The following is a 27,375-nucleotide window of genomic DNA, read 5'->3' as shown; positions in this document are numbered from 1 at the left end:
GCAATGCCTTAATGTAATTGAAACTTGCATGACAATCTTTCATGAGGTTTTGGAAACAAGTATCACTCTATCAAAGTTGAGACCACTACAATAATAAACATTGTTCCTACTGAATAGAGTCATTGCACTCTATCAATACCAAATTTTCAGATAAACTCATTTATATAAGCATCACAATACTCTATATCTAAACAATGTATAGTCCTCTCACAAATCACGACCTAATATGAATTAGTCACACCTACTAAATTTCAATAAATTAGTAAAATCAATTAGGCAACAGCTTAACTAATACTGTAACACATGTAATATGAAATAGGTGATGGAGAGTACCTGGAATCTTGGCTTTCAGCTTCTTCATCTGACGAAGAGTTGTCTGCACCATCATCATCTAGTTCATCCTCAAGCTTTTCAATTAACTCATCAGTACTGCCAGATGAATCAGTACTGTCAGGAAATTCTGTCTCATCATCACTCATCTGTATTACAGCCATCCAACAAAACCAAATCAGAAACAATATTGATAAATGAAGAGACTACAAAAACAAGATATAGCAACTAGAAAGCTGGCCCATCAAGGTGCAACTTTTCAACAAAGTCAACACAAGAAAGCATATAAATGTATGCAACCAAACAAGACAAACAGAATTGTGGTTACAGTAACAATTGAGAAACAGAAATCAAGTACATATACCAAAAAGCGATAAGTCATCAAAGAAGGAACTGCATGATGCTATACAATGTCTCGGCAAGGGATGTAACACCTTATATCAATAGGGAAATTATGGAATGTTTTAAGTCCCAAATCAGATGAAATTACTCAGTGAAGCACCTAAGTTGTTAGATTCTTTGGAATTCATCGTAGTTGGAAAACATACATCTAACTTTAATTAATTCATGGGATAAACTATCAGATGAAATTCAATATTAATTCAAAGTACTTTCAATGAATATGAGGAATTTCAATGAGAAGAGGAATTTTACACAATCAATCATATAAGAAAGAAATTTCTTAATCTCAAATCAACAATGATATACAATTTAAAGGACTCCATGAAGTAACTAAATTGTTACCCATTAGAAACGTCCAAAATCTTATCAATCGAAACATTCGCAGAAGTAAAAATCAATATAAATTTAAAGGACTGCATATGTTACAGAAACACTATGAATGAATACTCTTAAATATGAAATTTGTTAATTCTTCGCATAATACCTTTACTCGTAGAGGATCACCAAATTCCAAAGATTGCTTTTCTTTTCGTGCTTCGACCGCAGGGAAACTCGCTGTATACAACCAATTGAAAAGAAGAAACACATATTCACATTTTCTCAAATCAAGATTAAACTTAAATCATTCCAAAGATTGCTCAAAAACTATTGAAAAATCGAAAAATGATATGCATCAAGCGATATTCAAATTTCATCCAACCATCGAAACTGCATTTTATCAAGAATGTATTCAAAAAATTTCCTTTTCAATGTTAAGAGAATCAAAACAACAAGGACCATAAGCGAAGATCATTCAACCACTGAAACTACATTTTATGAAGAATGTGAGATCGAAAACGCGATTCATTGCAATATCAAGAATTGCACACTGTTATGTTACTGAAAACACAGAAAAACAATCGGAAATACCAGTGCTCTGAGAAGAATGATGTTGGCTTCGCCGGCGAGAATGCAGAGACAGTTACGGTGGTCCGGCGAGGGACGGTTACGGTGGTCGGAGAATGGCGCGGTTAGTTGAAATGTTGGTGTTTGGAGGGAAAGGGTTTTGATATTCGATTATTTGAAAGTCGTGTTCGTTAACCGTTTTGAGGGAAATCCAATAAATAACCATATGACTCAACCCAACCGGTTCAAAATAAACTCGCCGGTTCACTCTACTTTTCTTTTTACCATTCACAATCAAAACCAACTTATTTTACCATTCACATTTAAAAACTTTTTGATTAGATAAAAAAAATTGTAAATAAATAAATTTAAATTGATGTAAAATTAAAACAAAAAATACAAAAAAAAATTATATTTAAGGTTAGGCTTGCTTACATAGACATACGACCTAACCTGCGAAAAATCCATGTCAGGATTTGATTTATTTTTTTTCCTTCATTTTTTTAATAGAGAAGTCTTAGGTTTATTTAGAAGGATATTTAAATAATATCATTCTAAGGATATTATTTTCATTTTTTCTTCTTGTTGAGCTCACAGCCATTCACTAGCATCGGACATGGGATTGGAAGATTTAGTGTGTTACTCGAACTCTCTGCTGTCTGTCAATCTCATACCAGTAGAGGTTTCGAAATTTCACGCATATGCGGTGTTAGTTAAAGACATCAAGGATATATTAGCTACCCGCAGCTACACTATCCAACACACTCTTAGAGAAGGAAATTAATGCGCCGATTTCATGGCCAAGTTAGGAGCTACATCAAACATTGAGTTTGTGTTCATTCGTCCCCTCCTCGTGATCTTCTCGGCATGCTAAGGAACGATGCAATGGGAGTTTTCTTTCAAAGAGCTTGAGTTTTCTGTTTTTCTTCCTGGTTGCTTTTTGTTTGTTATTTTAGCTTTGTAACAATAAATAATAATAATAAGGCCAAGCTAGATGGCATAGAAAAAGTCTTTTAATTCTATCAAGTCAACCTACCTAAGTAAATATAACAAATATTATTTATTTGATTATGTTTGATGAACACCCTTTCTTTCCATGTTACCAAAAGAAACACCCTTTTCTTTCCATCAACCCCTTGTACCACCCTCACCTGGCATCATTTGCTTTGTTAGAAATTAATTTAATTTTAATTTATTTATAAGTAAAAGAAAAGAAAATTAAATTGAAAGAAAAACAAGTCTTTCCGATTTCCCCACATTCTCTCTTTTCCACTCTCTCTCTCTCTCTCACTCTCAATCCTCATGCTCCCTCCCATCATTTTTTTATTTCTCTTTCTCACCCTCCCTTCTTCAACCCCTCTCTCTCTCTCTCTCTCTCTCTCTCTCTCTCTCTCTCTCTCTCTCTCTCTCTCTCTCTCTCTCTCTCTCTCTCTCCTCACTTTAATTTGTGTTCCCATACACCACATAAATACCAAAATACCCCCCACAATAGTTAATTGGTGCTCGGAAAATGATGTTGTGGAGCGATTTGGTATCTTCGCGGTGTGTGAAGAGCCAAAATGAAAGTAAGAAGAGTTGCTTTCCAGGCAAAAATAAGCCTATGATAGGCTCCAAATCAGATTTAAGCCTTAAAATTTTTCATAGAACAAACTTTTACAAAACCTAAGAAAAATTATTAATAAAAGTGACACTAATAATTATTTTTACAACTATCTTCAAGGTAACTTAAATCGATACTTTAAGATTACAATGCTAAATTTAAAAATTTATATGCATTTATAAGGTAATAGAATTGTTCAATTTTAAAAGTTTTACAAAGCATTTTTCATTGAAATGAAAGAATACAAACCCCCTCTAATAACATTTATAAACGACTATAACTTTTTTAGATTCATTTAATAATTATGTATTTGTACTATATTACAGTCCAAATATACCAGATATTTAGGGTCTGTTTGGTTAACCCCAAAAAAGAGCTTTTAGCTTATAGCTTATAAGCTCGTTTGACAAAAAAAGCTCTGTTTGGTAACACATTTTCACATGAGCTTATAGCTTATTTCACGAGCTTATAAGCTATTTTTCAGAAGCTATTCCAAGTAGCGTTTGAGCTTATAGCTTATAACTTCTCACTTTTTCTTCCAATTTTACCCTTATTATTTCATTTAAATTGTATTTTTATCCATTATAATTTTTATAATAAGCTACGTAATAAAGACTACTATACATTTAATTCCAATTTTTGTATATATATCAGCTGGCCTTTTTTTTTTTTTTTTTTGGAAAAAATATATACCTTCGTTTTTTTTTTTTTTACGAAACAAAATACCATTATTCTATTAGTGTTACTTTTTTTTTTTTTGAGGTAAGTGTTATTTTCTTTATTCTCTATTATTAGTATTACTCTATTAGTGCTACCTTCTTTTTTTGTTTTTGAGGTAAATGTTATTTTTTTTTATAAAGTGGAAACACTTAAGTGAAAATAAATATAAGATAAAATTTTAGTGAATAAAATTTAATTAATAATACATAGGATATATTAAATTAATAAATTTAAAGTATTTTTTTAAAGAAAAATTAGTTTACAAAATTACAAATACTTAAATTAATGATATAATTTTTATTATGAATTAAGAATACCCTTTATGTCATTTTACATTTATCAGCTAGTTGAACCGCTATTTTTACCAAACATTTCAGTTAGTTTATCAGTTAAAAGCTATCAGCTAGCTTATCAGCTATCCGCTATTTTTACCAAACAGAGCCTTAATGAACTCGAAAAAAGAATATTTGTTTGTAGATTTGACTAAATGAAGTACATATTAGAGTACGTAGCCTAGTAGTGCATGGTGTTATCCGCTCTAAGCCAAACAATGCCTTACATGTCTAACTAAGGGTGTGTTTGGTTTGCAAAACAGTAAGTATTGGACAAAACAGTACAAGACAGGACAACACAACATAAGGCATAACAACACAGGATAAAAAAGTTTATGACAATGAGTAATTTTTTGTTTTATACGATTTTTGGAGGACAAAATGCTATTTTGGTATTTTTAGACAACTTGTACGTGGAACAAAAAGTTGTGTTGTGGTTTGGTGAGGGACAAAAATGAGTTTTTGTCGTGTCCCTTGCCTCCAGTTTGTCATGTACCTTTTACAAATCAAAAACTGGACAACTAGAGTTGGTCTGACCTATCCTTTATTTTTTAACTCTTTTGTAAAAAAAAAAAATGTAACGAACTCTGCTGAGTCATCACAAAGTAACTAACTCATATTCTAATAAAAGAAAGAAACATTTCTATCAATTCTCAGATTTTAACTATACCGGAAACAATTCAATGAAAAACCATAGAACAAAAGTAATTGAAACTAAATTGTTGAAATTTAAATAGAGATGGGTAACTAAGATGACACCGAGATTTATTCTGATTCAGTCGCATATCCTATCTTGTTACCTACATCTAGTCCTCGTGTTTAATCATATGAGATTTTCATCCACAAAAATTGAATCTAGATATATAAAGATGGAGGAGATAGACTCACTAATGTGGGATGGGAACAAGGAGCTGGAGTGTACTCTTTGCCGACCCTGCCCCGTTGACATCCCGTCAGATCTGAGATATTTTGATGGTGGTGTTGAATGGCCTCTAGGTGTAGGACCTTCCTCGGCAACCTTCTTCTTTGACGGCGAGGAATAGTATTTGCGAAGACACTCAATACTTAAATTTGTATTTGTAAGCATCGTGGACCAAAAACGATCAACTTTTAAAGATTGAATTGATTTACAATTTACTATTGAAATTCAAAGACTTAACATATCTTTAGTGAACTTTCACCCTCACTCTACGAAGCTTTAATGTTGAACATTGAGCAAACTGAATGCTACCATATTTGTGGGCGTTTTTGGTTCGCCCAAGAACTTTCCATTTACGGTGGATGACACTGCCTTCGACACTGTCATTGTCATCAAAGCCTCATAAAGACTCAAATGGTTGCGATATTTTGCATTTGTTCTTCTGACAACTTCAAGTTTCTAAAATCCCCATGTTTTTCCCTTTGGTTTCATCTCTCGCATTTTCAGCTTTTTTTCTTCAATTTTTCATTTTGTGGTTGCAAATTATAAATTCAAAATTTGAGAACAATCAAACTAAAATAAGGAATTATGTTAGTTGTGAGGAGCAATAATGGTGTATGCATTGTCATCAAATTTTATCTCTACAAACTGATTATAAGCTCAGTTTTGCTAAGATGTTGCTCATAGAGTGAGCATCATTATTAAAGTTATTCTAAACTGACAACTTTAACTGAAGTGTGAGTGTCCAGAATGTCAACCTTCACATATGATCACATGCATACATATTCATTAGTATATATAATCCACAGTCATGAAAATACATTAAGGAAATAAGTTGCTGTACATAGATTATTTCAAGTTTCTAATTACCAGTTCAAAATAGTAGTGTGTGCTTGTGGTGGTAAGAAAAATCAATGTAAACGATTGCGTGAGCGTAAGTTATAATTTTTTGTTGTGGAGATTGTGATTGAATTCTCTGCAACTTCTTCTGGAATCACAAAGTCCGGATCATCAAGGCAATTGACATCATCAGGTAAATCAGTACCTATCAACTGAGACCAATCCACATAATCAGTAGTATCGAAATCCCAATTTGAATCCTTCAATTTTTCCATGTTGTTTATCTTATTAAGTAGTGTTAGGAGCATTTGATGGTTCAACCTTTCATAATCCCTGCATGATTAGCAACCAATTCTCTGTTATTATTTATTGTTTTTACAACCAACATTGAAATGAGTTTTGGATAGATTTAAAACTTAGATATGAATGAAATGTTTATTGCTTGTATACTTACCTGTATGTGACAATAGCATACGTAAGTTGAGCCGAAGCAGCTACCATCAAAAATAATCGGACCTTGTTTATTATCCATGTTTGTTGCTCTATGTCGTCATTTGTTAAACGAATAATGAATACTTCCACAAATAGAGCAACACAAAGCTCTGTAAATATAAAATCCATAACATGTTATGTTTAACTAATAATTATTTTGAGGTTTAAGAAACTAAAGACATAGTTGGCAAATTTGGCTATCTAAAGTGAGTTGGAGAGCAGATGAGAAATTTAAATGGTTGACGAACAAATCAATGGTTGATATATATTATATGTACATGCATAGCAAATCATGAATGATTACAATATCAACCTTTAATTTTCTCGCGTTAGGAGACAAACTCCTTGCTGGTACTTACCGATATAAAGTAAGGGTCGAACATTGTAGGTTTGCTTCGTGCTAGTCAACATAAAGATGACAAAGATTGATATCGCATAAATGAAGAAAGCTTTAATCACTCTTGATTCGAGCAACATGGCATTTTGCAAAGCAAATATTTTATCCAAAGCAACAAACATCGTAGCCTGTTTTGCTTCAAAAGTTTCCTATAAAATATAAGTAGAGATAAAGTATAAGTAGATGTTCTTAATCAAAGAAATTATTAAGGATGCATGTGTATAAGGATTCAACACTATAGTTGCAAACCTGAGCAGATAATACTGTTTTTGAATTTTCCATTAACCGATCGTGAAGACCTTGCATCTGCTCTTGACGTTGTAAAAGCTCTTCTTGTTGCTTATGTCCATATTCAGAAAAATATTGTACGCTTTTCCTACATTTCACCAATTATGAGGTTAGCACTTTGCATAATATGATTTATGAATATATGACAAATTTATAACATTTAACCGATCTTACCTGCTTTCCTCTAGTGCTTTGAATTGAACCTCGTTCAATGAATTTAGTCCCTTGAGTGCCGTGGATTGTCCGTCTAAAAGTTCTTGTTGTTTTTCTAAGGAAACCCCTGCCATATTTCCAATATCTTCCGCCTTAGTTTGTAGAGTGTTCATCTTTGATGACATAGTATTTCCAACTTTGATAACTTCATTCTCAATCTCAATGGCTTCATCTCTTAACTTTTCTATTTCTTTTCCCAAATAACTATAAGATTCTTTGAGCAATGCTACACCATCCTCTAACTTCCTCTTCATGTCCTCTTGACCTTCTTCTAATTGCGATTGTGATGCTGCAATTTTTGTAGTTTGTTCATAAACACTTTTGGAATGCCTTAATACCACATCAATATGAGTTTCTACATTCTTAACAGTTTGAGCAACTAGCTGTGTGACTACTAACCGATTCAAGAGAATCAAAAATCTGTTTTGAGCCTTGTAACAAATTATCTGATTTTTCTTCAATACTATCTAACTTGTCCTCGACATACTGAGCCGAACTTTTCAATTCAGTCACAAGTCTCTCAGTTTCATGTTTGAATGCATGTGTCCTGAAAAAGTAGACAATACATTATTTAGGTTGAGACAAAAACATCACTTCATAAAATAAATGAGATATATCACTAAGCGTTTTTCGTTCACTAATTTTTTTCTTAGACAGCGCAACAAAAACATAAACAAGAAAATCAAATGAAGAATTGACAAATAGTTTGGTAAAAAGCAAATGCACTTAACTGTAATTGATAACAAATAGAGTTGGTTTCGAGGTAGAATTCAAGGTAAACCTTATGAGCAAGATCGTCTAAGTTTCTTAGGCATGTCACAATTGATGTTTTCGTGTCACAATGAGGAAAGGAAACCCTTCCAGAATCCCTTTGAAAGCAATCACTTAGATGCCAAGCCAATCTCGACCTTTTCTCATCCGCAGACAAAATCTCAGAACATCCAGCAAAAAGATGTTGATAAGCATTTTGCCAACAAGTATTTGATCCAACCATTTTATTCTTAGCATTCTCTATTAGCTTCATTCCCTTTGGATCGTTGAAAGCCTCGATTGAGAACTCGGCACTCGAACCTCTAAAAGTTCCTTGGTTTCCATAAGACCTATCATTAGAGTGACTCTCCTTATTTGATGAATACCAACCCCATGATTCACATCTTAATGAGAAAGAGACCAAAATAAGAACAAGAAGATGAACTCTAAGACCCATTTGAGAATTATCACACTTTGAGTTTGAAGTTCTACAGGTGAAGATTAAACCTGCATCAAACAAAATTGTAAATTAACAATATTTCAACATGCTATCAATTCTAACATACTACCAATTATGTTGCATACTTTTTTAGGTTGAACACATGAAAACTAAATATGAAGAAAAACAAGACATACACCAAATATGTTTATATATGGAAAATATATGCAATGATTTTTTCCAACAAAGTAAAAGTTGTTTTCTGTGCAATGGACCTAACAATATTCATAATGTTCTTGTGAGCAAAAAATGAAACAGAGAGCTAAAATTCAACTTAAAATAAAAAAGGCAAATTAAATCTCATTGTGATTTTCCAATTCGAGTAAAAATATATGAAGAAAACTATACTAATTGCCCTTGTGTATGTCTTTAATGAAAACAAATTAAATCAAAATTTTTACCTTGATAGGTACCAAAGTATTGATCATATGATCGTTAAATATCAAACAAAGTTGAAAGGGATCGATGAAAAAGAATACATTATATAAAGAAAGAGAAACTTGGGATTCAAGGTCCGTTAACAAACAAAAAAAAAGGGAACTTGTAATTCAAGAAATATAAAGTGTTGTCCAAAAGTAATATAATTTTTTGTATAAAGTCCAAAACTAAGTCATAAAACATTTTTCCTTATTTTAATTTTATTCTCTCAGCATGACATATTTCCTAAGTCATAAAAGCAATTTTTTTTTTTTTGAGGGATAAAAGCAAATATTTTCAGATCTGATTTGAATAATAAATTAAAATTAAAATAATTTACATCACTTTGGAAGGGACTTCATATCCTCTGTAAATATAGTATAAAATCAAGTAATTTATGTACTAATGATGATGCATAAAAATACAAAGAAATTATTTGTGTAAAGAGAATGAGTTCCCAATATTCATCATGAACATATTAAAGGATTTTATTTTATGTACAAAGAGAAGTTGATATTTTTTTTTAAAAATAATAATGTTTTGAATGTATTGATCCAATTTCTATTTAACGATCACTATGTGCTGACTCTCAAAAAATAATATATGAATTATGGAATAAATTTCTATTTTCATAAATTATAATCATTATCATTTATCATTGATATTCTTCATCATCAGAAAAAAATATATATATTATCATCATTATTAGAAGATAGATTTCAATGGGCAAATAACAAGTAAATTAACGTTACGTAACCGTTGGTTTGCTGCTATATCCAGAAGAGAACAAGAAGAAAGTACAAGAAGAAAAACAAAGATGGAAAATGAAAGTTTGGAATGAAACAAAAAATAAAAGAATTTCAAGCAAAACAACAAAAATATTGAAACCTGGAAATAAAAGTATTTTGCAGTTAAAAGTTTACATACAATTACGTCCATCATGATGCATGGACCAAAGTAATAAATTATGCAATTGTGACAACATAGAAATCCCAGATGAAGAAAAATGAAGAGAAAAAAAACAATATAGAAAAACATACCTGTAGAATGGAATGGTTGAATTGTGACAACATTGAGAGTGTTTTGTTTAGAGAGTTGTAAAAGATACGTGTGTTGCCAAATGAACCGTTGCAACCCTTCTGATTTGTGTCAACTTGCTCTACTTTAATTAAACCAATTTATTTTTTAAAATTAGAGAAAATAGGATATTCACCAAAAAATCATTTTACATTGTCATCCAATAGCAACCGTGTATTTTGTTAAATCACCCATATACTTTTTTTTGTTGTACAAAACAACCATGCTTGTCCAGAAATAATTGATTGTTTTTAGATGTTAAAGTAAAATTAATTTACATACATAACATATCCATTAAAAGTGGTGCTGGCAATACTCTCTTTTTAACATTTTCTCCACCACTCACCTTTGTATTGGCTTGGAAGAAAAAAAAAATATGCCCTACTTTATGCCAAAAAATATAAAAATACCCTACTTTTTTGGAAAATTGCAGAAATACCCTACTTTTTCAAGTGTCTCTGGTACCACTCCACTTAGAGTTGCGGGGTACCCTAAAAAGTGACGAAATTTTTGTCCTTATTGTACCCCTCTACTTGGAGTTGCAGGGTACTTTCTTATTTTTTTTTTATACCCCGCAAGTTTGACTTGCGTCCTATATATTGGTTTTTTTTTTTAAAATTTAAATACCCCTCACTTGGAGTAGAGTGGTATAATAAAGACAAAAAAAGTAATTAGCATGCATAAAAAGAAAATAATAATAATTTAATTTAAAAAAACTAATTAAAACTATATAACAAATAAAATACCATAAAATCTACAATTATTATAAATGCCCTGTTGTCCCACACCCTCGTCTTCGACGATGTCTTCCGCGATTTACTTGAGGGTCATCTTGGTCTTCGTCATATTATTTTTTTAAAAAGACACATCTAACTTTTTTCAAAACAATGCAGGTTAGGCCATGAACATCCCTACATTCGAATACTACCGTTCTGAAATTGTTGTTGCAGACCGAAAGGCTTTAGCATGGGTCGACAATATTCCCAAACAAAAGTGGACTCAATCACATCGTGATGGTCGACGATGGGGCCACATGACAAGTAACTTTGTATTTCGTATGTTTTTTATTTTATAAATATTATGATTATTATTATAATTACTTTTTTATCAATGCCTAAATTAACATTATTAATATAAGTTGAAATGGTGTGATAAATTGAAAAATGAAAGGAAGTATTTATAGTAGATGAAATAATACATGTTTCATAATAATTGTAGATTTTATTGTATTTTATTTGTTATATAATTTTAATTAGTTTTTTTAAATTAAGTTATTATTATTATTTTCTTTTTATGCATGCTAATTACTTTTTTTTTGTCTTTATTATACCACTCTACTTAGAGCTGTAAAAAATGGGCCGGGCTCATGGGTCGGGCCTAAAAAACTAAACAAAAAATGCACTCGGGCTTTTTTGGGCCCAAGCCCATTTGGGCCATACAAAAGTTGGGCCAGGCGGGGCTGGCCCACCGGGCTTTGGGCCGGCCCATTAGCCCATATTTCATTTTATTTTTGTTAAAAAACAACATACTTTTTAAAAAAATTATCAACAAATTTAAAATTTATTAACAAAAAAATATTTAAATAAAAAAACTTAATAAATATGGATGAATTTTAGCTTACGGTTTTAAAATTTTAAAGTTTATAAATTATTAATTTGATTTAATTGAAAGAATAATCTAGAGTTTAATTATTATTCAATGTTAATGTAAAAATTATTTATATTTTTATATCCATCCAATCATATTTTAGCAAAAAAAGAATGGTGAGTAACTAATACATAATACATTAAAAAAAAAATGAATAAATTTTAAAAATAAAACATAAACGGGCCAGGCCGGGATGGCCCATGGCCCACCTGGGCCGGGCCGGGCTCTAAAATTCACGACCCAATCATAAACGGGCCAGGCTGGGCTGGCCCATTTCTATAGTCGGACCCGAGCCGGACCGGCCCATTTGACACCTCTAACTCTACCTCCAAGTAGAGGGATATTTAAAAAATTTAAAAAAAAAAAAAACCAATATATAGGACGCAAGTCAAGCTTGCGGGGTATAAAAAAAATTCAAAAAAAAAAAATTAGAAAGTACCCCGCAACTCCAAGTAGAGGGGTACAATAAGGACAAAAATTTCGTCACATTTTAGGGTACTCCGCAACTCCAAGTGGAGTGGTACCAGAGACATCTGAAAAAGTAGGGTATTTATGCAATTTTCCGAAAAAATATGGTATTTTTGTGTTTTTTGCCATAAAGTAGGGCAGAAAAAAAATCTATTGGCTTATATTGATTTCATTCAATAAACAAATGAGTGTTAAAAAGAGAGCGTCCCTGACATGAAACAAGACTCCTCACAAAATTTCCTACAATAATTTATTTGGTTCGAACACATGTCCTATAAGCATGATCCCGATGCCTTTAACTCCCCACTGCCTTCTCCACTATTTGATGATCAGTCGGTAAACCTCTTCCACATCCTTTATGGTTGGAACACTATGCATGTTTGTGTGTAAATAAATTGAAAAAAAAATAAAATCCAAAAGTAAGTAATTTATAATTTTTGAAATATACTGTATCATGTAATTCTCACAATAATTTGGGAATGAGCCGATGATGAATGCTGCTGAATAAAAAAAAGTTTCATAAAATACTACTCATCATCGGAGTAATTAATATAAGGTTTTGGGTGTCCCCTTGAGCTTAGTTTAGTTGGGGTAGGGATATGCATTGCTATACACAGTGGGCTAGGGTTCGAACCCCGGACACCCCAGTTATTCACTTTAAAAAATGTGAATTCTAGCCACTACACTACTTGACAAAATATATATATATATTTTTTTTTTTTGACAAGATATATATATAAGGTTTCGGATTGTTAAAAAAATCACCACGCAACTTAAAGCTAGATCCAAATAACAGCGGCATCACGCGTTGTGATTATGTTGAGTGTGTCATCACCCGTGTATTAAAGATTTGTATATTTATGACAGTTCAAATATATAGTAATATATAATGTAATTCTCACCAAAATATATTGTATTCTTTATCTTTCGCTAATTTTTTTTTTCTATTAATCCTCGTGAGCATAATTCGGTTGATATAAAACATAAATTGAAATATACAGAGAATGGGATTCAAACTCCAAACTTCTCACTTTTTTTAAGAAGATAAACTAGTTCATCCAAATTGGCACGGAGAAAATTGAACTAAGATGTTGAAGAGAGGTTCGTCACTTATTCATCTTAAAGGTAAAAGGTTACTTGTCGAATAAATGTTAAAAGTTTCTACTAATTTTCTTTTATCTTCTTTCAATGGGCTGTTTTATACGTCAAATAGTCCATGGACTGGAGTAAATGCAGAATTCGTGCTTCGAAGAGGACCTTTACACATCACAATCTTCACCAATCCTTACAAAGAAAACTTTACCCAATTACCCCTACATTGATACTTTCACCCCTACAAATTATCAAAAATAACAATATTACCCTTCTTGTCATTAAAGTATTAAACTTCTAGCACTTATTTTCACCCTCGTATGGCAGTACATATATGTATTCCCCGTAAACCTTTTTAACCATTTAGAGTATGTAAATTTATCTTCAATAAAGCAATGAAGAATGAGTTTCGAAATTAGTTAAATCATTCTTTTAAATCATGCATTCCATTGAACCTCATCGCTGACTCCATAATGCCACCACTATAAAGCAAACAACACATTAAAAGGGAAAAAAATAGAAAACAATGTTTAACTTTTGTTTTAAAAATGAGGAAACTTCATTTCATCTATGTTTTGAATGCCCTCTTGCATTCAAAATTTGGTGTTGGCTTGCTTCACTGTTCAATATTGCCATTCAAATTGAGTTCTATGATAGAGGTGGCTTAAAGCAGTGCAAATTGGTGATCAAATCTGCTTTGGTTCATTTTCAAAATCATTTGGCGACCAAGGAACAAGCTCATCAATTGGAAGTCGGTTATAAATCAAATAATTTAGGGTTAAATATATTTTTGGTCCCTATAAATATGTCAACTTTTCGATTTACTCCCTCTAAAAAAAAATTTCAACTTTTAGTCCCTTAAAAATTTTCCATTTTCGCTTTTGGTCCCTCCTTTAAAGTAAACTCATATGTAGAATTTATATTTTTAAATGAAATTTTGCAAAAGAATTCATAATATTATAACAATCTCTCCCAAAAAACATTAGAATTTTTTAACAAAACATGAATTTAATATGAATTTTTATAATTTTGGATTAAAAAATTCTATTAATTTGTCTTCTGCATAATTTCATTTAAAAAAACAAAAATTAACTTAAAAATAGGGACCAAAAGTAGTGATTGAAAATTTTGTAGGGACTTAAAGTTGAAGGAAAATTTTAGAGAGACTAAAACGAAAAGTTAGTATATTTATAGAGACCAAAAACATATTTAACCGAATAATTTATAATGTTTCCAAAGCATGGAGCAACTCAAATTTGTCTGCAACCTCATCAATGATAGATTTTTTATTCTCAAAGCTTTCAAAGTAACAATTCATCCTAAGAGCTCCAATCATTAAGGAAATCATCTTGCAACCTCATTTAATCAACTAGATTGAGTGCAATACTTATGGAGTTGATGTGGGAAGTCCTCGTATTTCAGCTTGTGGTGGAATCTTCAGGGACGATCAAGCTTATTTCATTCGCTGTTTTGCAAAAGGATTAGGCATCTAAACTCTATCATTGTTGAGTTTTCTAAGCAATTGAGATTCCCAGAGACAAGAAATGGAGAAGTATATGGTTAGAAATTGATTCCATGATGGTTATACATGATTTCAAAAGTCGAGATTGAGTGCCTTGGGAAGTAAGAAACATAAGGAACAACTACATTCTTCAAAACATATCCATATGAAGTTCATTATATCACACATTTATAAAGAAGTAAATAGTTGTGCTGAAAAGTTAGCCAGTATATAGGTTTAACCTTAAACAAACTTTGTTTTAGATTATCTTCCTTTTCATAGGGTTTTGGTCTTATCTCCCTCTCTCTTTTTTATCAATCTTTGTTCTGTGGTATATTGTATGAGAGCTAGCATCATGCTACTCACTTGGATTAAAAATATGTATAAATAATTTCATGTTTTCATTCTAACTATTTTATTTGTTTCTCATTCATTAAATGTAATTTTATATTATATCGAATTTAGCATAGATTTTTTCAAATTTTAAACATGATTCATGTTTTAAATAACAAATAGATAATCATTTGATCAAACCGTTTATTTTAATAAATTTTTTATATTTATAAAGAAACATTTTTGTTTTTGCTTATATGTGCTCATTACTTTCATTCCAAATAACCATATTCTTTGATACTCCCTTTGTTAAATTTTTTGAAAGATATTATATTGTTGGTATCGATGAAAAAATAAGTATAGTTTGTTACAATATGAAAGTATAAAATATTCTATGAGATTGGCGGTATAGGATGGGGGTTCTGCGAGGTGTCAACCTAGTTGGGATGTCGTTGCTTTCCCTTGATGTCTATCCATTCTCCTGGTTTAGCAAGAAAAAAAAGTATAAAATATCTATTATCTCTACCTATTACTGTGATCAAAATCAAATTAATTTTAATCAAAAGCTCATAAAAAAATATCGTTGATAATGTATACATACTAACACCTTGTCTAACATTAGCAATAAGCTATACCATATATAAAGAAAATCGACTTAAAATACATGAGTTTAGACTGATTTTTTCATTACCTATTTTATCCTTCATTTAAACTATCTTATTATCTATTTCATCTTTTAATAATATTATTTTAAATTTTAATTAAAAAATTAAATCCCTTTAAAATAGGAAATATCTCCCTACAATAGGAACAATATTATCAATGTTATATATGAAGAGGATTGAGATTTTTGACTGAATTTTTTATAATTCCAATTATACCCTTAAATAAATTTTTTTATATTAATGTTATATTGTTGATGATATTAAAAATGATAAGAATTTATATTATATTTTATAAGTAACTATTGTTATTGAAAAAGATAAACATGGTTTTTTGGGTTTGTTACAATTTGAAAGTCCCAAATATTTCTACTTATAATTTTAATTAAAATAAAAAATTTCATAAAATATTGTTCATAATTTACACGCATTAGCGCAATAAAATAAACGGAAAGAGAGATATGTATTAATAATAATAATAATAATAATAATAATAATAATAATAATAATTAGAGTATTCGGACGGTAAATCCAACTTTGACAATAATTCCTAGCTTATAAACTTTTGTAATTTTTATTTTTGTCCATGTGTGTATTTTTCTTTCTTAGGGATTAGCTAGATTTTGTTTGGCGTTTTTCTTTTTGTCCCCGTTTGTGTTTTTCTTGTTTTCTCCTTTTCCTTTTGCAACCAAAAACAAAACAACAAAAAAACTTTTTGATGAGTTAACTCACCGGAATTTCTTATAAATAGAATTGCCAATCTAATTAGAAACTCTTTTACTTTGCATAACCTTTTTCTCTCTTCTCTCGTTTTTTCTCTTCTTTAATTCATCGCTATTCTTCTCTTTCTCACAACAACAATGAGTGGAATGAATAAAAAAAAATCACCGAATCTTGAACAACTTCGTATGGAACTAAAAACTAGAAGATACAGAAGACATAACCCATATACAAGACCCCAAACCCTAAACCCGCCAACAAAACCGAATTCTTCCCGCTCAAGTTTCACCTCTTCAACTTCTCTCCCTCGCTCTTTTCCTAACAGAAAGCATCATCAACCACCACCGCCACCACCAAAACCTCCCGTGGCACGCAAGCAGCGATGTACCAATTGCCGGACTTGCTTCTCCGCACCACCTGGAGTGGTGCAGTTACCTTGTCCTATATGTCAAATCGCGTCGTCTGCGGTGAAAATCCAGTGTTTCCACTGTAAGGCGCTTGTGAAAGGACCGAGTGATTTGGTGCAGTTTCCGTGTCCGCTGTGTTTTGTTATTCTTGATGTTGGTGATGCTGATCGTAAACAAGAAGAAGAAGTTAACGAGGTGAAAAATTGCTTTGGATTTTTTTTGTGGATCATTTGATTTTGACCTAATTTTGTGCTCATGAGAGAGTGATTTAATTAGTTGTTCTTGAGTTAAGTGATGAGTGTGTGTGTGTGTGCAGTTTAGAACTTAATTTTGTAGCTTATAAAATAAGTTATTTTATTAGGTTCTTGATTTGTTGCTTTATAATGATTGTTGTATTGCTTAATATTTTTGTAACTTAAATTGATTGTTGTATTGATTAGAGAATGATTTTAGATTGTTTATCTTACTTAGTTTTGATTAGTTGCTATTAGGGGATTGTTTGGAACTTATTTTGCAGCTTATAAAATAAGCACTTATCGTATAAGTGTTTACGAATAAGCTATTTCTATAACACAAGATTAAATTAAGTCAAGCTTCGTTTGCATAATCTATAAGCTGTTTTTGTAAGCCATTTGGAGAGCTTCTAAGCTGGAAATAGTTTCTAAAATGTCATCAGTTGTTTTCATAAGTTTTCCCATAGAAGCTCAAATAAGCAAGAATCCAAAAGAGACAGTTGGAAAACAATGTGTGTTGGAGAAGGATTTAGAATAAGAAATGAAAAGAAAATCAATGAATGACTTTGTTAATTTCCACTCAAGGGTTTGATTGATGTCGTGGGATATTTCAATTGTATATCTAATTATTTTTGCTATCCTTGTATTTGTATCTCATTTTTTTTTATCGTCAACATTAAAATATATCAGCTGGTTGAAGAAGTGGAGCAGGAAGAAGGTGATGGAGGTGTCGCCGGAGAAACATTTACAGATTATGTGAGTTAAAGACTCTAGGTCTAGGGAGCAAGTTATGTTAACTTCGTTCTGTTAATTTATTGAATGGTACATTTAACTAATATCAACGTCTCTCGTTATACAGCGACCATCCAAGCTATCTATCGGACCTCCACACCCAGATCCAATTGTAGAGACATCTTCTTTGTCTGCAGTGCAGCCACCCGAGCCTACTTATGACCCAATGATTAAGAATGATTTGGAACGTTCAAAGGCTTTGTCATGCTTGCAGATTGAGACATTGGTCTATGCTTGTCAGGTTTCTCTCACCACATGATTGAATATCGATAATAAATAATTATATAGAATTACAATTTAATTTTCATATGTGTGATGCTTCTTTGCATGGTAGAGACACCTTCAACACATTCCCAGTGGTGCTAGGGCAGGATTCTTTCTTGGAGATGGAGCTGGTGTAGGTAAAGGTCGAACAGTTGCTGGGATAATCTGGGAGAACTGGCACCATGGAAGGAGAAAAGCCCTGTAAGTTTAGGTCACAATTTGTACATGTAATCATGGGCATGCTTTTATGAATTTAGATAAACATTCACTTTTCAATGTGCTTTACTATGCATGCATACATGTTTGTAATTTCAACTTGCAGTTGATCTTTTAATTCCTATTTTCATGTTCCATTGATCTTACTCAGGTGGATTTCTGTTGGTTCAGACTTGAAGTTTGATGCGAGAAGAGATTTGGATGATATGGGTGCAAGTTGCATTGCAGGTATATATGCATTTTGGGTTTGCAAATGAAAGTCCTAAGATATGGTTAGCTTTTTTGATAGTTTGATGTAATTATCATATTATTAACATAAACGTAATGCTATTAATCACCGATAGAAGGGGTTCAGTGTCAGTTGTAAAGGAATGATTTAAAAGTTAGTAATAATGAAGTGAAAAGATGATTGTAATTGTTTTTTCACTATTTTGTATATTGCAAGATTTATTATGCATTTAAATATATTTCTTTCTTGAATCTGTCCAGTGCATGCTTTGAATAAACTGCCTTATGTTAAGCTTGATTCGAAGTCTGTTGGAGTTAAGGAGGGAGTTATTTTCTCGACGTACAGTAGCCTCATAGCATCATCTGACAGAGGTCGTACCCGTATGCAACAGCTTGTGCAGTGGTGTGGACCCGAGTTTGACGGTCTTATAATTTTTGATGAGGTATTAGACTTTTTAAAACGGATATCAATCATATTGTCAATTGGTAGTTCCACTGTTTAATTTTGAGGGATATATTTGTTTAATCTTTATTGCTGAAGTGTGTCGGTTTCATTACAGTGTCATAAAGCAAAAAATTTGGTTCCAGAAAAGGATAAGAATCCAACGAAAACTGGTCAAGCAGTACTTGCTATACAGGTTTGTACACTCTAGTTGTGTTAATGTTCACTTCAAAATGAAATAATCAGTTTTGAGTGTATGAATTATTCCAAGTTCTTTCTTTAAAATTTGACAGGCTCAACTACCTGAAGCTCGGATTGTCTATTGCTCAGCTACCGGTGCATCTGAACCTCGCAATATGGCTTATATGGTTCGACTTGGTCTTTGGGGAGCTGGGACTTGTTTCCCTGATTTTAGTGATTTTCTAGGTAGTGTTCTTTCTCTTATCTTTACTTTTTGCTTTTCAAAATAGTAAGTTACCCTGTAATTGTTTAAAGTTAATAAAAAGTGATGAATCCAGGTGCTCTTGAGAAAGGGGGTGTTGGAGCTCTAGAACTAGTTGCAATGGACATGAAAGCAAGGTTATAATATTTCTACAAACATATCCACTCTCAGCCATATGTACCTATATGTATCTGAAAGATATATTATTCTGCTTCATTTTCTAATTTCAGAGGGATGTATTTATGTCGCACGCTTAGCTACAAGGGTGCTGAGTTTGAAATTGTTGACGCGTCATTAGATGATAGAATGACGGTATGGCCAACTAATTTTTTTGGGAATATTGATGGCAACTCTTTACTTGTTCTTTCTCTGTAGATAATTAAACGAAGAGAAAAAATTTAATTGCCTTGCTTTATTGATAGTAATTACCATTACTTGTGTATTAAGCTATTGTTATAATAGAATCTTAACATCATGGTCTAATAGGTAGTTCAGATCTATATTTTGTTTTACTCATTCATTTGTCTTTTTAATTCAGTATTCTCATCTAGTAATGTATGTTCTTATCAATTTTCTTTTGAATTCAGTAAGCTTGTCTGATTATGTTTTCTTTTTTTTTCAAATATTGTAGCATGCATATAAAAAGGCTACAGAAGTTTGGGTGGATTTGCATGAGGAGTTGCTGTCTGCCATTGATTTATGTGCACAAGTATCCACCAACAATATTAATACTAGAAAAATATGGGCATTATATTGGGCAAGCCACCAGGTAATAAGTCTAAGTTGGTTCCTGGAGACAAGTTATTCATCTCTATTAGAAATTTATTATTTATTGAAGTTTTTCGGTTGTCCCTTTTCCTTTTGAAACTGTAGAGATTCTTCAGACACTTGTGTATGTCTGCTAAAGTCCCTACTGTAGTGAGACTTGTGAAGCAAGCATTAATGGAAGACAAGTGTGTAGTCATAGGTCTGCAGAGTACAGGGGAAGCAAGGACAGAGGATGCTGTTACAAAATATGTGTGTATTTGAATCTATTTTCATTTAACATAAAATCATTTTTCCTCGTTTCAGTTGCATTATGTGTTATTTATTATTTTGTTTAGGGCTCTGAACTTGATGACTTTATTTCTGGACCTCGTGAGTTGCTGCTAAAATTTGTTGAAGACAATTTCCCGTTGCCAAAAAAGCCCGAAATTCTCCATGGTATCTACATGCCGTGTTTTGTTATATAAGTTTCATTTATTTTTATAATTTTTCAATTATTAGTTTTCACTTTTAACTCTATTATAGCAGACGACGGTGTAAAGGAGCTTCAAAGGAAGAGGCACTTGGCAAGTCGTGACGTTTCAGGAAAATCTAGAGTCAAAAAAGTAGCCAAGTGTCAGCCTCCTAGTGATGCTGAAAGTGATGAAGAATCTAAAAGTGAGTTTCAAACAAATTTTTATTAAACTTTTGCAACTATCATTCTGTATGTTATTCGTCAGTTACATACGGAAACCCTTTCTCATGCATCAATGCCGACTTATTTTTTTCAGCCTTTATATGGAGTGAGAAAGGGTGCAGATCAACTACATTGATTTTCAAAAAGTTATTAGATATATAAAGATACAAATATTGTTTTTAAAATTCTCTAATTATTTTGTTATCATTTTTCAATGAGAGAATTTATTCAAAGAGGATATATGTGGAACCATTTGATTTTACCATTGTTTAATGCAGTTGTCTCTGGTCTTGAATCTTCCGACCCTGATTATGAGTTTCCGAAATATGAAATTAAAGAGGTAATTTTTTTATTAATTTTTCTCTGAAAAAACTTTCTTGAATTTCCTTGATGCCATATGCGTAGGATTCACATATTTTTCTGTGCAGGAAATGGAAAACTTGTTGCAGTGTTCCCTCTGTGGAAAATACGCTCATCAATCATTCGTTCCCCCAATTGGTGATTTTGTTCTTGAGAAATGGGCTTGTGATTTGTGCAAGGATAAAAGTGACAAATATCTCCTTCCTGGACCAAACATAATTGAACTCCATAAGAGGTTTAAAACTTTTATTTGTTTTAATTTGTTACTCTGGTTTCAATGTCATAATTTATCATTTTATGACAACAACAATCAACAAAAAGTTAGATAAAAAGAAGAGTATGACAGCGATGATTATTTTCATGGGATTACTGCAGTTATGACACAGCCATGCAGTCTAGGCACAAAATATTAGAGAGGATTTGTGCTTTGGATCTTCCAAAAAATCCGTTGGATGATATTATTGACCAGGTAATGATTATTTGTTTATTCATCCCCGTCTTCTTCTTTAATGGTACCTTCCCTTAACGATTCTTATCAATCATAGTTGTTTGTCCAATAGCAGTTAAGTAACTGCTATGAAAAGATGTCTGTAGAAATTTTATGCTGCATAATTAATGCTATACGCCAAAGTATAGTTCTTTACCGGATTCTATAAATGAATTTTTTTTTAATGCAGTTAGGAGGCCATGACAAAGTTGCAGAAATTACTGGAAGGAAAGGAATGCTTGTGAGGGCCCCTAGTGGAACGGGTGTGTTTTATCAGACTCGATATTCGTAAGTTGCAAAATGTCACCAATACCATATCTACTTGATAAACATTGTTTCATGCTAGCTGAATTAGTTGGGTTTTTCTTTCCCTTTAGAAAAGATGTCACTGCCGACATGGTCAACATGAATGAAAAAAAGCTCTTTATGGAAGGTACGAAGTTAGTGGCTATCATCTCTGAAGCAGGATCAGCTGGCGTTTCGTTACAGGCTGACCGAAGAGTAAAAAATCAGGTAATCAATTAGTGTTCTCTCTGTCCTATTATTTTGATGGTTTTTTGCAAATAGTCTGCTCAGAAGCTAGTAATATTATACTATTTTGTGAACTTTTCAATTGTTTGTTTTATTCTTCTTTTTCTGTTCTTACCTTTGACCTTTACAAAATAGAAAAGAAGGGTTCACTTGACTCTTGAACTTCCATGGAGTGCCGACCGAGCAATTCAACAGTTTGGAAGAACTCATAGATCAAATCAAGTCTCAGCACCAGAATACAGGTCCCTAAGAATTATTTATTAATTTGGTTTGTGAATTTCGCATAATGATAAATAAGTTTCGTTGATTAAAATACAATAACTGAGAATATTGCTCCAGAAAAGGTAACAATGCTTCATTGGTTACTATAAGATCAGAGAGAGTAAGGTTGAAGCACTTTAAATCTGATTTAAAATGGTTGCAGTGACAGGTGCTGTTGTTTGACACGATTTCATATCCTTATAAATTTTCTTCAGGTTATTATTTTCGAACCTTGGTGGAGAACGCCGGTTTGCATCAGCTGTTGCAAAGAGATTGGAATCCCTTGGAGCTTTGACTCAGGGAGATCGTAGGTATGTTAGATTCATCAGTTGTGTTTTCAATGAGCCAATATGGAAAAATTTTATTTATCATCTTAGTCAATGTTGTTCCCGACTTCCTGTGAACTTTACAGGGCTGGACCTTCGTTAAATGCATATAATTATGATAGCGAGTATGGGAAGAGGGCTCTAGAGCTTTTATACGGTGGAATACTAGGAAAGGTATCTAATTTTCGTTTAAAATAACAAATCTTCATATTGGCTATATGTTTAATAAGAAATGAACAAGTCCAATCTATCAACTGATAATGTAATTATGTAGGATCCTCTTCCTGTTGTACCTCCAGGATGCTTATCTGACAGACCAGATACAATCAAAGATTTTATTATGCAGGCAAAAGCTGCTCTTGTTTCTGTTAATATTTTTAAGGACGACGGTCTTGGTAATCATTGTTTTCCCTTGTCTAATATTAGATTGAATATCTAATCAAAATGTATTTATGGTTTCATCATTTACTGATGTGAAGTTTATGATACCACAGTATCTTTATTTTTCCTCGTTATTAAATGTTGGCTTCTTATATTTAAAGGAGGTGATATGGATTGCAGCATGGATGATAAATATAAACGCAATATTCGTCGATTTCTTAACCGGCTTTTGGGAATAGCTCCTGAGATTCAGAATAGGTTTGTATTTTGTGAATGAATTGATTTGGTACGTCAACTTTGAACATTTGGTTCAATACACTAATTTTTTGGGTATCAACAGGCTTTTTGAGTTATTTGTGAATATTTTGGATCTTCTTGTTCACAAAGCTCGCATTGAAGGTAACTTTGACACCGGCATTGTTGACTTGAAAGCTACCGTCATTGAACTGCAAGGGAATCCAAAGGTATTTATTTTCCTCCTAAACTTCTGGCTGCCACTCTTTATCGTATGTTATTGCATAGCAAATTTAAGACTGAAGATAAATTTCCTTTGATGCAGACAGTCTATGTTGATCAAATGAGCGGGGCTTCAGCTGATCTGTTCACATTCACCTTGGATCGTGGGGTTTCGTGGGAGGTGCATATGCTTTTTCAGATGTTCTAACTAATTAGTGCTTTACTCTAACATACATATTTTGCTGACATCATTTACGCATCAGTTGGCAAATACAATGCTCAATGAGAAGCAGAAGGCTGGATTTTGTTCAGATGGTGACGGCTTCTATAAGTCTAACAGGGAGTGGTTGGGAAGACATCATTTTATTTTAGCATTTGAAAGGTATCATTTCTAGTTTTTGTCGTCCTTGTTGTGTAAATATTCAATAGAGTTGAATTTGGTGACTTTTGCTTATATATGAGGCCAGAGGGAGTACATAATAAAGCTTTCTAGTTTCATTTACTGATGTCATTATGTTTGTTCTTGGTTCTGTTTCAGTTCTGCTCCATCTATGTGTAAGATAGTTCGTCCCACTACCGGAGAATCAACTCGGTATGTATTTGAGTTACTTGGCCTTCTTTTAGTTTAATTTTCTTGTTTACCCATTTTCTGTTGCAATTGTAGGGATATGAATCTGGCAGAATTAACTTTAAAATATTCAAAAGTTTCATCTTTGAAGGAGGCCCAAATTGGTTGGGAAAACGAATATGAAGTTTCATCTAAACAGGTATATATACATGTTGGTGTGCACTCACTCATTGGTCATGGGGTGAGAAACTATGTAGATTTTTCAAATTCACATTTTGACTTATTACTTTTGTTGTCAGTGCATGCATGGTCCTAATTGTAAGAAAGGCAAGTTATGTTCAGTTGGCTCAAGACTTCAGCAAGTAAATGTCTTAGGTGGTGTCATTTTTCCTATTTGGGGAAACGTATTAAAGGCGATTTCTAAGAAGGTATTTCACCAACTCATAAAACATTCATGAGAAAGAACATATTTTGCAGATGCTAAAATTATCAATTCGCGTATGATGTATCAATTTGTCACTTTATGATATCCTCTATATCTGATCATATTTTGTGGAAATCGTAATAGATAGCTTTTGTTGTGATATAGTATGACAACTAACTTTTTTAGTAACTTTTTAATGAAAATATGTGCTGATTTTGTTGAGCCTCTGGTTGATTGTTTACTCATTAAAGCACTATAATAGTCATTTTATCATATGCAAATTACTTCTAATTGCAAATAAAAATATGTACAGTCCCAACAAATTCTTAAGAGGCTACGCGTTGTTCGTGTGGAAACTACATCAGATAACAGCAGACGTATCGTAGGGCTTTTTGTCCCTAAAGAAGCAGTTGACACTGTACTTCAAGGTTTCTTTCTTTCTCTCCATCCTAACACCTTTTCTAAAGAGCACACCTGCACATGTACCTGCTTTGATTGATTGTTTTCACAGAAGAAATATTTCCCATTATAATTTATACTATGTTCAAATTTAAAAATTAAAAAAAAAATGCTGCAATCATGTTTTTCAATCAATAATTTAAGGGCCTAAATTTATCAATATCCTAAATTTATCTTGCACATACAAACATGCATACACATACGCAAAGGGCTTAAGAAGTTTTTCTTTTTATGATGCTATGTTTTCGATAGTTTCTGCTGGCTCCCAAAGGGTTATATCGATATATGCTGTTGGTGTGATGGAAAGTTTCAGTTTAGGAATGAATGCTTACTAGAATAGTTGATTCTGAAAAATCAGTGTCATTTTAACAATTCTCATAAAAGTCATGCCCAAACAGAAAGGATTGACTTTTGTTCCATGGGAAGACTTCAACATTAAAAACTTATAATCTTTTTTCTTAGTTATTCTTTGTTGCAAATATGGCTTAGAATTCTGTTTGAATTTTGGTCAAATTCTTTTCTCCAAGGTGATGCGTATACTTATATATTTGCTTTTGACATCTGTAGATTTACAATTTGTTATAGTACTGGATGATTGACCTGAGGCACCCGGCGTCTCCCTTTCGTGAAGATCACTAGCACTTTGTTTTATGTAAAGGCTTAAGTTTGTTGATAGATTTGCGGAAAGGAAAGATCATGTGCTCATTGAGATGCAACACAATTGTGCAATCTCCATTTCAATTTTTTGATTATATCATCCAGTTCTGTTTATAATTCAAAGTTGTATATCTTTATGGGTGATCTTGACATAGGGAAATACTATAGATGGCTTACCTTTCACATGATACATGAACTCTGTTGTTCACATGTTACACGTTATTAATTTTTTGTTTGAAAAATCATATGCTACATATTTCTTTTTTGTAACACTTATTGTCTCAAACTCATAAAAGTACTTGCAAACAAACATAAGTTGTATCACTATCATAAAAGGAGCATCAACATTGTGGTCACTACAATAGACCCTTGGCATCTAAGTCTTACCTTGCCTATGAAATTTCTTTCGATTAGTCACTACATCTTTCCCTCCAAGTATAGCATGTATGGCATATCTAAAAGCTCCATAAGCTTCTTCATAAATACTAGTTTGACAAACAATTAGTAGAATTCCATAATCGACAATGTTTTGCTTAGTTGATTTAGCATATGATTGAATATCCATATCACGAGAGATGGTATCTTCCATATATCTGTGAAGGAAGTTTTTGAAGCCGGATGATCCTTCCTTTGTGCTCTCTTCTATTTGCTCCTTTTCTATATTTTTCTCTTATCTATGAGGTCTATCGAGAATTATTTTGTATGATATAGAGGCTATAAATTCGGACTACTCACCCTTTATATCCCACCAACTAAGCTTAATAGTGATGGACGTGAGGGAGTGTATTGAAAAAAACTAAGTATCATCCTAAAACTATATTAGGTCTTCCATATTTTAATTTTCAAATACCTCTTGAAGGTTTTGGTTAAATGTCCCCCTTTTTAATGCACTTTTTTTTTTTACTGAGCCATTAGCCCATTACTTTTTCCTATGAATAGAACTCCTAGTCTAATTAGAAATTTACTTTGCATAACATAACTACTCTTCTCTCCTCCATCTCTAGTATTCCTAATTGTTGTGTAGCAAGTGTGAGTTAGAAATCTCACATTACTTAGAAAAGTGGAGGTTGATCACTTTATAAGTAAGAGAACCCATACATATATTGTCTTAAGGTTTTACGTTAAAGTGTGGTGGCTGTCTCACTTGTATGGTTGCTCTGAACCCAATATGGATGATCATTGGGCTCCCCCTCGTGATCCAACATTAATTGATTGATTTGTTTACTTTTGTCTTAAACATTATTTCGGTCCCTTACATCTCTGTTTGGTTTCATATTGGTCTCTTATTAAAAAAAGTGCATTTAAGTCCTTTAATTTGATTAAATGATACCATATCAGTCATTTACTCATTTTCATCTATTTCATGCTAGCTACATTAGGATGTGTATATGTGGCAGATGAGTCAACATCTTCTTC

At 32.3% G+C, this 27,375-nt stretch overlaps 2 protein-coding genes across 2 annotated transcripts; one reads left to right on the top strand and one right to left on the bottom strand.

Moving 5' to 3' along the window:
- Positions 1 to 231: 231 nt before the first annotated feature.
- Positions 232 to 8,704, bottom strand: LOC11442163 (protein GAMETE EXPRESSED 1). The gene is made up of 9 exons (XM_024785865.2): positions 8,150 to 8,704; positions 7,380 to 7,965; positions 7,167 to 7,293; positions 6,880 to 7,066; positions 6,483 to 6,630; positions 6,234 to 6,361; positions 1,217 to 1,287; positions 334 to 479; positions 232 to 241 (listed from the first exon to the last, which is right to left on the bottom strand). Exons 2-9 carry the CDS (start codon positions 7,670 to 7,672, stop codon positions 232 to 234), a joined length of 1,110 nt encoding a protein of 369 aa, XP_024641633.2. The 5' UTR covers positions 7,673 to 7,965; positions 8,150 to 8,704.
- A 7,908-nt stretch (positions 8,705 to 16,612) lies between these two features.
- On the top strand, positions 16,613 to 26,324 carry LOC11442162 (protein FORGETTER 1). The gene is made up of 32 exons (XM_024785916.2): positions 16,613 to 17,186; positions 17,915 to 17,980; positions 18,084 to 18,257; positions 18,351 to 18,481; positions 18,648 to 18,724; positions 18,986 to 19,167; positions 19,285 to 19,362; positions 19,460 to 19,592; positions 19,685 to 19,745; positions 19,839 to 19,920; positions 20,240 to 20,377; positions 20,482 to 20,625; positions 20,712 to 20,811; positions 20,899 to 21,030; positions 21,328 to 21,389; positions 21,478 to 21,644; positions 21,785 to 21,878; positions 22,087 to 22,184; positions 22,274 to 22,409; positions 22,563 to 22,669; positions 22,904 to 22,999; positions 23,101 to 23,188; positions 23,289 to 23,409; positions 23,557 to 23,653; positions 23,736 to 23,859; positions 23,955 to 24,032; positions 24,115 to 24,233; positions 24,390 to 24,443; positions 24,516 to 24,618; positions 24,719 to 24,847; positions 25,157 to 25,271; positions 25,870 to 26,324. Exons 1-32 carry the CDS (start codon positions 16,725 to 16,727, stop codon positions 25,899 to 25,901), a joined length of 3,780 nt encoding a protein of 1,259 aa, XP_024641684.1. The 5' UTR covers positions 16,613 to 16,724; the 3' UTR covers positions 25,902 to 26,324.
- Positions 26,325 to 27,375: the final 1,051 nt, after the last annotated feature.

The sequence above is a fragment of the Medicago truncatula genome, chromosome 6 (assembly GCF_003473485.1).
Source record: "Medicago truncatula cultivar Jemalong A17 chromosome 6, MtrunA17r5.0-ANR, whole genome shotgun sequence".
NCBI lineage: Eukaryota > Viridiplantae > Streptophyta > Magnoliopsida > Fabales > Fabaceae > Medicago > Medicago truncatula.
This window is presented reverse-complemented; position numbering and strand designations above follow the sequence as displayed.